Raw genomic sequence first — 14,498 nt, 5'->3', positions numbered from 1 at the left:
TTGCCAAAGCTTGTTGGGTCCAAACTCGACATCGACGCCGCCAACAGCAAGAGCTCTCGTGTGACAGCTCGCCTCCTGGTTCTGGTCGTCCTCGACACCTCCTGGTACCCGTGGCTGCTGCGACAAGCTTCACCTCTTCACCTGCATATTCAAAACATCGCCTGGTTCCTTCCCGGCTCCTGGCTGGTGACCTAGAATCTGTCCCCTCTACTTGCAGGTATCCTCTCTTCTTGATCCCAGCCTTGGGATCCACCGGACACTCTAAACTGACTGCCTGTCAGCAACTTTCTTCAGGCATCCATAGGAGTCGACGACAAAGCCCGACGCAAGTTCACACCTATGCACCCGCAGTCCGTGGTCTAGGTAACTGGAGTACTCCGGGGCTCACAAGGGTATTGACTATCCTAGGGTCTAGTTTCCAAGTCTCTAACTCCTAGCTCCTTCCGAAGTGTCCTAAAACTCTTAATTTCTAAACATAACTATTTCTATCTACTTTAACGCATTACGCGTGAGTGTTTCCACTCTGCACCTGAATCCCGTGGGCCTCCCACTGCCTAGCAACTGGTAGGATAGTGTAGCCCCAGCGATTCCCTAGGCCTAGGCCTAACCTGTGTTCGTGACAGTGGTCCTTATACCACTTACTTAGTATATGGTTTGCGTGGCCCCTAGGGCCCAACTGTATTACTTACCTGTGTGACTTAATGTATGCTTAAATAAGACTGTGTGGTACTTACCTCTAATCTCCTAAAGAGTGCTGAGGGTATTTTGACTAGAATAAATACATTCTATTTTCATATATATCTGTTGTGGTGTCCTTTCATTTGGTATTCAAGGGATTGCAAATGGTATAACAGCTGGCTTCACATGCCATACAGAGTTTAGCCTAAGACTGCTCTTGTCCATGCTACCACTAGGATAGCTGGTCTATAAGGTTGACTTTACAACCAATAACCATAAGGATTGTTTGGACTGATACAAGGTGTACACTAGAACTAGTGACATCATATATCAGGCCAACTTCTCACATTGGGAATACATGGGGGCATCCAAGGGGAGCCCCCCAGTACATGTTACCCTACATCAAACACTGGAATCGGTGTAGGGTTGGATTCCAACATGTTTGATAACAAACATGACCGGTTTCAGAGCAGCCAATATAAAGTTGGACATCTCGTAATTGACTTCATATCCACTATATGTATTAAATGTCTGACAGCTCCTACAAAGCCTGGAGAATCAACTCCGAGATTTGTAGGGGTGTCCTGCTCATGCAGGGGCACCCTCATACTTATAACCAAGCACCCTGCCCACAGGACTGAAGAGCCTGCCATGGGGTGACTTATTGGTTTTAAGTGTAGTGACCTCAGATACAGAGGGAACTTCTATCTGCCCGGAGAGGTGCTAGCACCAACTCACACAGACTGCAATTCAAGTCCTGCAGTTCCAGTTAAAGTGCACTCCCCTGGGTGGCAAAATACATGCTGAAGCTCAGGGGAGACCCCTGGTGTACCTATGCCCTGGGTACCTCAGAACCATATACTAGGGACCTGGGGTCCTGATTAGCAGAATCCCAACCAGACTAGTCATAAAACAGAATAACACCAGCAAAAAGTGGGGATACGTTCCTACAGTGTGTATATTAAACTAACTAGGAACAAGATGTTCTGAAACCAGACTCTTAAAAGTTAAGGTCAAAGGGTTCTTTAGATCACTGCCCTTTGATAGGTATGGGTCCAGTGCCAAGTGGTCACCAAGGTCCTACAAAAATGGTGCTAATGCGTCTCGATTCCAGTGCCTAACAGGGTCTCCTAGGGACAAGGACATAATGTCCTTGCAACTATAAAAGAATGTTTTTTTTTTTTTTTATGGGTGAGTTAAATGAAGGAAACTTTTTAGTTGTGAGGCAACACGATGGCAGGACATACCGTTTTGGCCTAATTAGAGATATTTCTTCTTGGGCTTGAGAGGTTTATGTCAAAAAAACATAAGTCCAAGAAGTAGTGTTCAGAGAGTTTTCAGGATAAACAGTATGTGTAAGAGGACAGAAAACAAACATCTTTTGCCCGCACCGCTTAACCATAAGGGCAAAGAAATAGATTCTGCTTTGATGGATGCCTAGACTTATGAAAATGTTCATTAATGCTCTGGAACTTCAGTACGGTTTGAGAAAGCTAGTCATTGGCTGTGATCTGTCTTTGTTTTAATCTGTTTTAATTGCTCTAGAGGTGTTGCAGATATAAGATCAAGACTAGTTTAAACTGAACCAGTGTACTACTGATTGATACAATAGATCTTGCAGAATCCTTTCCAGGTGCAAGACTTGACCTGGACTTTTCCCTTAGTAATACTTCTCACCAAAGACAGGTGGCATACTCAGATTTCATAAGGAGTCTGGAAACTCTTCCAAAAGCAATGTAATAGAAGGTATAGGAAGTGCTCCCCACTGGTAACATCAGGCCCATCTGGCTATATCATTTCCCCTGAAGGTAAAAGATGCAAAGGAAGGAGTCAACCATAAATATTAACATAAAAGTAAAAATCATCCTCCAGGTGTGAGGTGGTGTGGTCATAAGGTATCTGCAAACATTGTATCAAACCCAAGAAATGTTATTTAAGTTAAGAATCCTGTTCTTCTAACAGATACCCATTCCGTAAACACCACTTCCATAGCATCCCTGAAAGAGGAGGGCTGAGAATATTGAAGTCGTCAGTCCAACTGAGATTGCTACTGCTCTTCCTAAACAAGACAATGATGATCACAAAGCTGTTTGCCGATGGTTTGAACCGAACATTGCTCAAAAGGCCAGAATGTGACAGCAGTGCCATTGAAATGAGCCCTGATAACTATCAGGGGTCTGCATAACCTCTAACTCAATAACAGTATAATACAGTTACAACAGTATAATACAGAGAAAAAAACATCTGGAAAGGCTCTGTAAATCCAGAATGACTGGGCAGTATGAATGTAGTCGCTAGAAACCCTCTTTAGATTTAACCTCTGCATGCTCTCTTTATCCTTGGGGAAATGTGCCAAAAAAAGCAAAGAAATACCCTGTGAGCTGTGAAATTCGGAAGCCATCGCAGACAGAAACAACTGCTTGTCTTGAGGGATAATCGTACCCTTGAGAAGGAAGTGTAGGAGGAGATGCTGGCTAAGTCTGGAACTCACTTGCCAGATCAATGCGGTAGTTGTTTAGTAAGGGTACTTTAAAGGAAAAGTGGGCAATGAAATGAAGTACTAGCCTGTAAACAATATAAGTACCAGGTTCTGCTCCAACTGAGTCGTATGGAACAGAGTCCAACTGCAAATTTTTACTGACATATTTTGAAGAACTTTCAAAAAGCAGCTAACCACGAATCGAGCGAAGTGAGGACATGCACACCAAGATAATGGTCACAATAATGCTTTCCTGTGCTTACTGTATCTATTGGAAGAATCTAATTTTGGACCTTAGGAGTAGCTAAATGATCACAGGATCAAGGTAACAGGTTAGTATGCCACCACATTTTCTCATTCTGTCTGCCAAGCAGTTTTAATTATGAAAAATATCCTTGGTACCCGTCTTTATATCTAGGCACCTAGAATGAAGTCCAAGATACCAAATTATTTGCTTATTTGAAAACCTTAAGAATGATTAGAAAATTAATGTCTAGGCCCACTTTCACAGAATCAGTCTAGAGTATGCTCTCTAACTCATTCACACAATTCATTGAATGTTTAAAAAGGAATTAGAAGACATCATATAAGTTACCTGTGATGAAAGCAAATGCAATGTACATCAGATCTAAATGTTGGTTTTTACTTTTCAAAGAGAAACTGATGGGGTTAATATGGTTTAAAGTGAACCAATATCAAATGTTGCCATCAATCTTCGAATTTTGTTTTTGACCACTATTCTTTGATGAGCCCTGTGGGTTTTTTATTGCGTCACTAGTTAATATTGCACTAAAAATACAAATCCTTGTGATGTATTTCTGTATCCATTCAAATGTTCTTCCCATGCTAAAGTGAACTAACATTCACACAATCAGGTTAAGAATAGCACATTCATGTGGGTGGAAAAAGACCATTACACAAAAAATAAAAACCTATAAGAATTTGAATTCACGCTAATACTATAGTTAGGGACACTTGGTTAACTGTGAAAACATTTAAGACAGCAAATCTTGTATATTAAATCTAGTCACTGACTGAAATTGAAATCCAATGAAGATTGAAGGGAAGATAGATATAGGTTAATCCTTACATGGAAGATCCAAGTGTAACTCCTCCCCACGTCATGAACTGCTTATTGGACAGAATAGGAGGAACATGTGAAGAAACTGATGAAGGTTCAGTAGTTTTTGTAGAGGTATTCTCTGTCGAGCCTTCTAACATCACTTCATACTGCGGTCCGGAAGGTTTCACATATATTATGAGCACACTTCAAAAGAAAAGAAATTCTGTATTAAGAAATGACAAGGTTTTCATCATTTTGTAATGCATACTAGGAATCAAATAAACCAGATGAAACACAGGTACCTGAATTAACTTAATTATTTAAACGTTGAACTTTGTAAGAATTACTTAAAATGTCAAATCTGTAATTTAAATACATGAAAGTAGTAAACTTGTAATCCGAATCAATTTCAACAGCCTTCTCGAAAATGTTCCAGGTACATCATGTGCTGGAAAACAATAAAATTAAGTCAGCGCACTACTTGAGTAGCTTATGCAACGTGTTTCGCTCCAACCATAGTCGGTAGAGTCACTGGTTGCTAATGAAGCTGGCTCACTTTGTAGGGAACCTTGAGTTTGCTGCTAGCCTGTTTCTCGTAAATCAAAAACATTGATTGCAAAGGGATGTATGACGTTACAACGCACACTATTACAACGCATGCACTTACAACGCATTTTTTACAACGCATAATCCATTACAACGCATGACATTACAACGCATGACACTACAACGCATTTTTAAAAAATACCTTTACAACGCACTACCATTACAACGCATACTACCTTTACAACGCATACCATTACAACGCATAATATTAAATTGCATTTAAGGTAAGTATTAGATAGTATAGGGGTAAAAATTACTATTCTAACTCCAGGGGGTGCAACAGTTGGGTAAGTGTTGGATAGTGTAGGGGTAAAAATTACTATTCTAACTCCAGGGGGTGCAACAGTAGGGTAAGTGTTGGATAGTGTAGGGATAAAAATTACTATTCTAACTCCAGGGGGTGCAACAGTAGGGTAAGTGTTGGATAGTGTAGGGGTAAAAATTACTATTCTAACTCCAGGGGGTGCAACAGTAGGGAAAGTGTTGGATAGTATAGGGGTAAAAATTACTATTCTAACTCCAGGGGGTGCAACAGTAGGGTAAGTGTTGGATAGTATAGGGGTAAAAATTACTATTCTAACTCCAGGGGGTGCATCAGTAGGGAAAGTGTTGGATAGTATAGGGGTAAAAATTACTATTCTAACTCCAGGGGGTGCATCAGTAGGGTAAGTGTTGGATAGTATAGGGGTAAAAATTACTATTCTAACTCCAGGGGGTGCATCAGTAGGGTAAGTGTTGGATAGTATAGGGGTAAAAATTACTATTCTAACTCCAGGGGGTGCATCAGTAGGGTAAGTGTTGGATAGTATAGGGGTAAAAATTACTATTCTAACTCCAGGGGGTGCATCAGTAGGGTAAGTGTTGGATAGTATAGGGGTAAAAATTACTATTCTAACTCCAGGGGGTGCATCAGTAGGGTAAGTGTTGGATAGTATAGGGGTAAAAATTACTATTCTAACTCCAGGGGGTGCATCAGTAGGGTAAGTGTTGGATAGTATAGGGGTAAAAATTACTATTCTAACTCCAGGGGGTGCATCAGTAGGGTAAGTGTTGGATAGTATAGTGTAATATTATGCGTTGTAATGGTATGCGTTGTAATGGTAGTATGCGTTGTAATGGAATGCGTTGTAAAGGTAGTTTTTAAAAATGCGTTGTAGTGTCATGCGTTGTAATATCATGCGTTGTAATGGATTATGCGTTGTAAAAAATGCGTTGTAATGGTAGTGCGTTGTAAAAGTTGCGTTGTAAAGGTTGTTCCCCATTGCAAAGGAGTGGGCTGATGATCTGCATGTGCCCAGTGCTGAGAATTAACATTTTGCTAAATCCAAAACAACTAAGTTCTATTTGAGGTCTCAGTTTAAAATATAATTGTTAGTGGTAATGTGTTTTATTATGCATTTTGCGTGTTTATGCAGATTTTATTTGTTTACTTGGTGTTTGTCGCCCCTCTGTCGCCCATGATGTACCTACTGCTTGAAGAACAAATTACTTACCTTTGGTAACGCCTTATCTTGTAGCGACTATCTAGCCACATATTCCTTGCCTCATAATATTCCCTAGGCGCCAGATTGGATAAAAATGTTTTTAAAGCAGTACCTCTGTGCGCAGGTAAGTGGCGTCATTTAACTCCGCGTCAAAGGGATTAAAGGTTTGGAAAGGGCAACTACCGGCTGAAGCACTTCTGTCAATGGGTTTGTCTTTACTACTGTGGATAGCTGAAGGTTCCAGGCCTCAACCACCCTATGCACCACCATAGTGAAGGAGGCCCTCTTCTCTGTAGCCACGGTAGGAGGAGAGACCAAGCTAGTGTCAGGTGAGGTGTCTAACGGACTTGTCTCCACCAGGTCCTCATACTAGTTGTCCTCATTATGATTGAGGGGATGCTGCTATCCATAAGGTTCCTTAGCCCCCTCCCATTTGTCTGCTTCTCCAGGCCTGTAAAATTCAAAAAGCAATGGCTTTTAAGGAGAGCATGGTTCCGGCGGACTTGTCTGGCTTCATATTAGAAATTCATTTTCAACTAGCGCACAATTAATTACCCTAACATTGCTATTATATTAAACACAAATTACAAATGATTTAATTTCAGACACATGCCATTAGACCAGTCTCTGGTCCACAAATTGCTTCGGAAATGAATTAATTAAAAAAAATACAACAATATATACATAGACTTACATAGAACATACAAATACGCATATATAAATACACAGCACAGTATCTTTAAGACCCTAACTAGAAATTTACAACACTTAGTGTTCACTCTCCTTTCCCAACTTTGGGTGGGGAAGGGAGAGGGACCTGCCCTCGACCCAATCCTGATTTGTTAGCCACCACTGCAATTGGTGTGCAGTGCCCTCCGAGATCTGGACGCAATCGGACAGGTTCCCTTGATGTTGAGCCCACTGGAACTTCAGGTCCCACTGCAGAACCCGCATATGCCATCTGGCATGGTTCACAAGCAGGATGCAGGATGCAGGAGGCCATCAGGCCCAGTAGCCTGAGGGTCATCCTGACCGAAACCGGGATAGAGGCTGAAAGATCGAATCATAGCAGGAATATCCTGGAGTCGCTGTTCGGGGGGGGATACCGCTAACCGCAGGTAACGCCGGTGAGCCGGCAGGACGGGGATGTGAAAATAAGCGTCCTGCAAGTCCAACGCTACCACCCAGTCTCCAGGGTCGAGGGTAGACAGGACCTGAATTAGTGTCAACGTTTTGAACTTCTCCTTCTGGAGGAAGCGGTTGACATTCCTGAGATCCAAAATAGAGCGCAGGCCTTTGTCCTTCTTGGGCACCATAAAGTAGTGGGAATATCAACCACGACCTACTTCTGGGACAGGAATTCGCTCGATGGCTCCCTTGGCCAAGAGTGCCGAAACATCCTGTTGGAGAACGGCCAGATGATCCTCTGATATGTAATGGTACTGAGGTGGCATGAATGGAGGGTAAGTCTCGAAGGGGAGGGAGTAGCCCCTTCGGACTATTTGCAAAACCCACCTGTTCGACATGATGGTGCGCCAGTGGGGGAGGTGATGGCGAATCCTGCCGCCCACTGGCGATTAGTGGCCCTGAAAAGTCTGACTAGGAGGGTTTGGAGGCTGCTGCAGAGAGGGCTGTGGTAGAATGACCCGCCCACAGGCCTCCAGAACCACGGCGGTGGTTCCCACGTCCCTGGCCGTGCAGGTGCTTAACAGCTTGCGCTGGCCTGTGGCTCTGGGCAGGACGTACCGGGGTACCCCTTCCATAGCCACAAAAGGGGCAAAAAACAGACTGTGCAGGTCGGGTGGAAGAGAAGCCCAAGGACCTGGCCGTAGCCCGAGTCCTTAAAGCGCTCTAGCGCGTGGTCTGCCTGGTCACCGAATAGGCGATGGCCATCAAAGGGCATGTCCATAAGAGTGGACTGGACATCCCCGGAAAAACCAGTCGACCTCAACCAGGCGTAGCGTCGAAGGGCTACCGACGTGGAAATCGTCCTGCATAGTGAGTCGACGGAAAACAGCCCACAGGGGATGGTAAACTTTGCTGTGTCTCTCCCTTCAGCAACTACCTGGGAGAGTACAGCCTGGGCCTCCTCCGGGCACTGGGGCAGCACTTGCGCTACCATATCCCAAACAGAGTGGGTGTAACGGCCCAAAAGACATGTGGTGTTAACCGACCACAATCCCAAGTTGGAGGAAGAAAACATCTTCCCAAGATGGCCCAGCTTTTTGGATTCCCTATCAGGTGGTACGTGTGAGAAGTTGGCCTGATATGTAGTGCTCACTATTCTAGTGATCACTGTGTATCATTCCAAACGACCCTTATTGATGATTGGTTGCAAGTCAACCTTATAGACCAGCTATCCTAGTAGCGTGGATACGAGCAGTCTTAGGCTAAACTCTAGAGGGCGTGTTAAGCCAGCTGTTTACCATCACATATACCCCCTTGAACACCAAGTGAAAGGACACCACACAAGTTGTTATGAAAATAAAAGGATATTTATTTATAACAAGACTACCCTGGCTCTTTATGAGTCAGGGAGCTAAGCACACTACAAAACTCTTAGGAAAATACTTCAGTTGCACAATTTACACAAATGCCCGAGGGGCACGAGAAACCATCTACACTAACAGTGAAATGCGGATGGTTAGAGTCTGGAGGTACTGATTCCGGAGTGTTCCGATCAGTGGGACTAACGAAAAAGGAACTGGACACCTGTAGAGCGAACCTGCGATGGAGCACCGAGATGCTCGAGTTACCTAGCCCGGAGGCTGCGGCAAGTTCGGCAAGATGTCGGGAGTCCCCGTGTAGTCTCAGGAGCCTGAAAGAAGAAGTTGCTGGCAGGCGACCAGTGACGATGTTCAGAACGATCCAAGCCTGGATCGGTGATGAAGGAAACCTGAAAGCAGAGGGGACTCAGTTCTCAACCGCTAGCCAGCGATCGGGTGGGTACCAGGGGGGTACCGGCTGAAGTCACCTCGACCAGGTGAGTGGGTGACGTCGGACTCGGCTGTTCCTCGGACCAGGAGGCGCGGCGGCGACCAGGATGGAGGGCGAGCTGTCCCACGAAGGTGTCTGCTGTCGATGATGCTGGGCCCAGGAAGGGGCAGCGGATCTTGGCAGTGGCAACCCAAGCGGGGGAGTCAAGATGGCGTCGGGAGTGGACCAGGAGGGTCCGTGGTACTCCTCTGTTGAAGGGGAGCAAGAGCCAGTCTGGAGCAACCAGACCGGTGATGCAAATAATCTTGGAGCGTCGTGAAGAGGGCCACAAGCCGGTCGGCAAGTGGTCGGACAACGCTGGGAACAGCAAGAAGCGGAAGGGCCCCCACGCAGATCTCGTGGATGCTGGGGAGACAGGCTTCGATGCTGGAGCTGCTCAGGGTTTAGGGCTTCTCAAACCCTAGGTGCACTCACTCGAGGGTCCCTCGGTGGGCGTGCTAGATAAGCGTCGTGCAGGTTCTGAAGATAGCCGGTCCCGCAGGTCTCGTCACACCTACGACTCTCAGCTGGGCTGATGAGGTAGGTAAAAGGTCAGAGATGGCAGGGAACTCGGGTCTCGTCGAGCTGGGCAGTCTTGATCCGTAGGAGACGTACAGCAAACCGCAAGCGCTTAGGTGGTGCCTGCTGGTGCAGGGTGGCTACTCCTTAGCCACAAGGGAGAGTCTTCAGAAATAGTCAAGAGTTCCTTTCGTGGAAAGTGGTTCGTGATTCGGAGTTATCCGATTATCTGATTATCCAATTTGGGAAGGGGACTCGCTCCTACCTTTATTCTAAGAAAAGGGGCTGGCCCGTGACTAGGTTCTACCTATGGGTGGAGCCAGGAGGGGGGTGGTTACACCCCTATCCTTTGTCCGGCTTCGCGCCAGCTCAGGGGCTGGTGTGCCCCCGAAACTGGTTTGAGCCGGGCTATGCACAGTGAGCACCGGGGTGCCACTTGCAATCACCTTCCTTTCAGCCCTGCCTACCTGGGATACACAAACCCTGTCTGGGATGGTGCTAACACCGCCCTCGACAGGAAACCCTTTGTCCAAGCTCCCCTTGCTGGAAGGTCCCCCAGCAGCAGGAGGTCAGACTTGTGTCTGGTGGCAGCATCCATTTTGTGATGCTGAGGCTTGAGTCAACTTTAACCGGGGTTCAAGGTTACTTCCATGTCGTGTCCCTCTAAAAGGGGGGAATGCTAACCCCGTCGCCAGGACTGGCGAGGGGTTCGTATTCCCATTCGTATGACACCTTACTCGACATGTGTAGGTGATGTGATGCCAACGTTAGCAAATAACCGCAAGGATTATAATGCATTAAAAGTAGTTGGCCCGCGTCACCATGGAACGGCTATTAGGACTTGGTTCCACAAGCCGTCAACGGGCTCAGCTCGCGCCAGAGCACCGTCCCACATGATTCCCTGCACTCTGCCTTCAGGATTGATAAGGCCTGCTATAGGAGTGACTGATAGGAATCCATGTGTCCATTTTAGGGTTTAGGTGTAGGAATACTACACCTACAGCAACGGGTGATTACACCACGTGGCCCCAGCTGTCGTGCAACCAGTTGTGTCAGATTTGGGTGGCCATTCCAGGGGTGGCATAATACATGCTTCAGCCCCTGGTAGGCCCTGGGTACACCGATGCCCTGGATACCTATGGTATGCTGAGACAGGGACTGACAAGGCGGCCCAGTTCCAATTAGTGGATGCACCTAATGTACATGTGTGTTAATTTCGAGAGAGAACAGCTAGGCTGTGGGTCTGATTGGCAGGCCCACAGCCGGAGAAAGTCGTAAACCAATGAAGCAAAAGCAAAAAAATCTGGGTGATCATAGGATTGCAGACCCTACTCTCCTACAGTACGTTAGGGAACACGCCTTTGGAGGTGGAGGCTTGGACCACCAAGCTCTCAGGGGTGGGGTGTTGGGAGAGTAAAGTGGGGTCGCCCGGGGCCGGGCGGTGGTGGTGTCGGGCCATCATCCTATCCACAGGAGCCCGTGTTGGGCCTGGACAAGGTGCCCAAAAGGATGTCGGTGAGGGCTTCATTAAATGGTAGCAGTTGTTCCGAGGAGCTCGCTGCCGGTTGAAGCACCTCTATCAGGACGTTAGTCCTGACTACCACCGTAGGCAGATCGAGAGCATAGGCCGCCTTATGCAACACCACGGCGTAAGACGCTTCCTCCTCCATAGCCACAGTAGGAGGAGACAAAATTCCAAGGTCTGGTGATGTATCCAGACCACTGGCTTCCCCCAGTTCCTCTCTCCAGTCCAGTTCATAACCAAACTAGTCAGCTAAAGGGTCTCCAGACCCCTCCCAGTCCTCCTCACCCTCCTCTGGGTGCCAATCCAGTCTAAAAGAGCCAGGGTAGAACAAGGGCACAAAAGTACCTGTAGGCGCCGGATCCGGTGTCGGTCAATGACGGTCCGGCTCCGTGTCTACCTCACGGTGGAGGCCGGGGGCGTTGGCTGCGGACGTGGTGCCGGTGGATTCAGCACCAGGGCAGGTGTACTCAGGTCGACCGGCGACTATCTGGATCCAGGCCTGGATCCAAGGGGACCCTGCGGTGCCAAGGCTGGAGTCACCTGTGTCGAAGCCCGAGGGCCCCCAGCTGAGTCTGCGGGGCCCGAAGGCACGCCGAGCCAAGTTGGACTGCCCAAAGATGGCATGCATCGCTTCGTAAAATTGGCGAAGCTGGGCAGGGGTCGCTCCTGGTCCCGGGAAGGGCAGAAAACTCTTCGACACTTTGGGCTCAGCACGCGGGCCGAGGGAGGGACACCACCCGCATCCCTCGTCGCGACGGACGACCGACAGGGAGAAGTCAAAGAGCAACGATGCTTCTTCAACTTCTTCTTGTGCTTTGACTTACCTGAGGAGTACCAAAACTGGGAAGAAGACTGGTGGTGGTGGTTCCGCGAGCGGTCCCTCGACCTCCTACGCGACCGGGACCTCAAACGGCGCGGAGCCGACTGCCGGGCCTCGAGAAGCTTTCGGGACCGCTCCCGCAAAGACTTCAGACTCATGGTCCAGCAGTTGGAGCATGACTTGGGATTGTGGTCGCGCTCCAGGCAGAAGAGGCACACGCGGTGCGGACCAGTCACCAACATCAGTCGGCTACAGGAGCCGCAGGCCTTGAAACCGGGCATCTCTCGTGCACCAGGAGTCGAAGACTCAAAAACAGTGTCGACAAAAGTCGCCAAAAAGTCAGTCAAACAATGACTGGAGTTACTGCTCTCTCCGCATCTGCACTGGCTGGCGCGGAAAAAGAAAGAACTGACGTCAGAGCGCGAGGGCAGAGTCTAAGTCGCTACCGCAAAGTCATCCTGGCGCCATGACGCCAACGACGAAGCAGAGCCGACCAACGCCACTTTTTGACACGCAGGGGTACTGCTGACGAAAAAATTATCCGGATCCAGTCTGAGGCCTGGGGAAAATTCTATGGTAAGGAATCTATAACTGTCTCTTTCAGATCTACTGGATCCATCTGACACTAGGGGAACATTCTACGGTAAGGAATCTGCAGCTAGAAGTGTCTATCACATATACGAAAATTACTGAGATCTAATGAACATAAACAGACATCAGGTGTTATTCCACATTTCATCAGTGTCGCTAAAACCATACAAAGTGTTTGCCGGTGTAAAACCGTTTTGCATTTGGGAGCTAAAGCAGAAAGAATACTTCTATAGAATTAAAAAGGCCTTGCAAGGATCAGTAAATCTAAGTGATAACATGTGACCAAAAGATGATTGTAAAACTTTGTGTTGAGTAAATAACACATGAGGGGGTGCTTAAAAGTCTCAATGATAAAACAAAGAGTTTGGCCAATTTGGCCAGAGATTGCAAAATGCATCTGGATTATAAAATATTTAGGGAATTGGCCAGACTAGAGATTGCTAAACTGCATCTGGGTAATAAAGTAATTAGGGAAACTGGGGAGAGGGCAACAGAGATCTATCCTAAAAATGGGCATTTTTATTAATTTCTTACTGTCTTTTTCATCAACGATTTGCACACAGTTATTTAAAATGGATTTATAATGGGGATGCATTGTTTAAAAAAAAAAAATCATTAGGGGATTTACTTTATTCTTTACAATAAATCCTTAAAAATATTATTTGACAAACGTGTGCAAGAAAGAAGACATTTTGCAAAATGCCCTTTGCATCACATGCTGGAGTGGGCACCCACAAATTCAAAAGTGTGCAAATAAACCCTTCTCCTAAACTCGCTATCTGGTGTTTCCTTCATATCCATTTTTCAGTCATTATGTTTTTCCATATGAATTGCTATACACTCGGTACAAAATGAAAAACCACTGTGAAGCTCAGAGTTCTAGGTACCGTGGGTTCTTGGAGAACCTACCAACCCTATATATCCCCACGACTGTCTAGCGGACGTAACAATATTTGCTTTTGTAAACATGTCATTGTGACAAGAAGTTACAGATGAAAACGTTGTCACTAACGGCTGTGTTTACTTAGTCATTTTAAATATTGTTTTTATTTAAACAGCTAGTTTTTTGGGAAAAACCTTGAGGGAACTATGGGTATATAAGTTTTAGAAATGTATGTGTTTTCCTGCATCACCCATTGGTTTCACATTGGTTTCCACCACTAACTGGAGCTGCCACTGTACCTAAATAAGAACTGAAACTGTAGTCAGCAGCAATGTTACACTGTGACTAAAACACTTTGTGAGAACATTGTTAAAAATAAAAGATTAGGCTAGCAGCCGACGGACATGGCCGCAGCCTAGAGAGGCTCCTGAGGGTCCCAGACCTGGCCCCGCAGATCCGACCAATTATCCGGCGGCAAAATTGCATGCAATTATAGGAAATGGTAGCAGAAGATCCAAGCTACCGAGCGATGCGGATTTGAAGTACCGTGCTGACTCCCTGCGGCAGTGGTAGCTAAGACCCATGCGGCAGCCTATCTCCTCGTGACAGACCGGGGCCTAAAGTTGTGGTGAGGCCGACCGAGGCGGAGCGGCAGGGAGGGCCCAATGGCGGACGCAGCGGCCAGTACACCACGACTGCCGCTGCAGTGAAAGCACAAAACGGGACAAAGATAGGTCCAACGAGCCCGGCTGAGATCACTACAGAACGGCAGCATTTTGAGACGGACTGCACAGCGGAGCATTGGTAAGCCCTACCGCTCGTGATACACACGCAACTCCCTGGGTGATACGCGGCTGAGATCTAGCTCGGCGGT

The 14,498-nt window shown here is 46.7% G+C and overlaps 1 protein-coding gene across 5 annotated transcripts in view; it reads right to left on the bottom strand.

Annotated features, from left to right (window-relative positions):
* Positions 1-14,498, bottom strand: part of CEP192 (centrosomal protein 192) — a 1,978,693-nt gene that overhangs the window by 856,843 nt on the left and 1,107,352 nt on the right. For all 5 annotated transcript variants that reach the window (XM_085605862.1, XM_085605865.1, XM_085605864.1 and 2 more), the window contains exon 29: positions 4,248-4,424. In XM_085605862.1, the coding sequence (XP_085461988.1) occupies positions 4,248-4,424 (177 nt within the window). The remainder of the gene's footprint in view (positions 1-4,247; positions 4,425-14,498) is intronic.

Source organism: Triturus cristatus, chromosome 5_1 (assembly GCF_964204655.1).
Source record: "Triturus cristatus chromosome 5_1, aTriCri1.1, whole genome shotgun sequence".
NCBI lineage: Eukaryota > Metazoa > Chordata > Amphibia > Caudata > Salamandridae > Triturus > Triturus cristatus.
The sequence above is the reverse complement of the archived record's forward strand: the minus strand, read 5'-3'. Positions and strand labels throughout refer to the sequence as shown.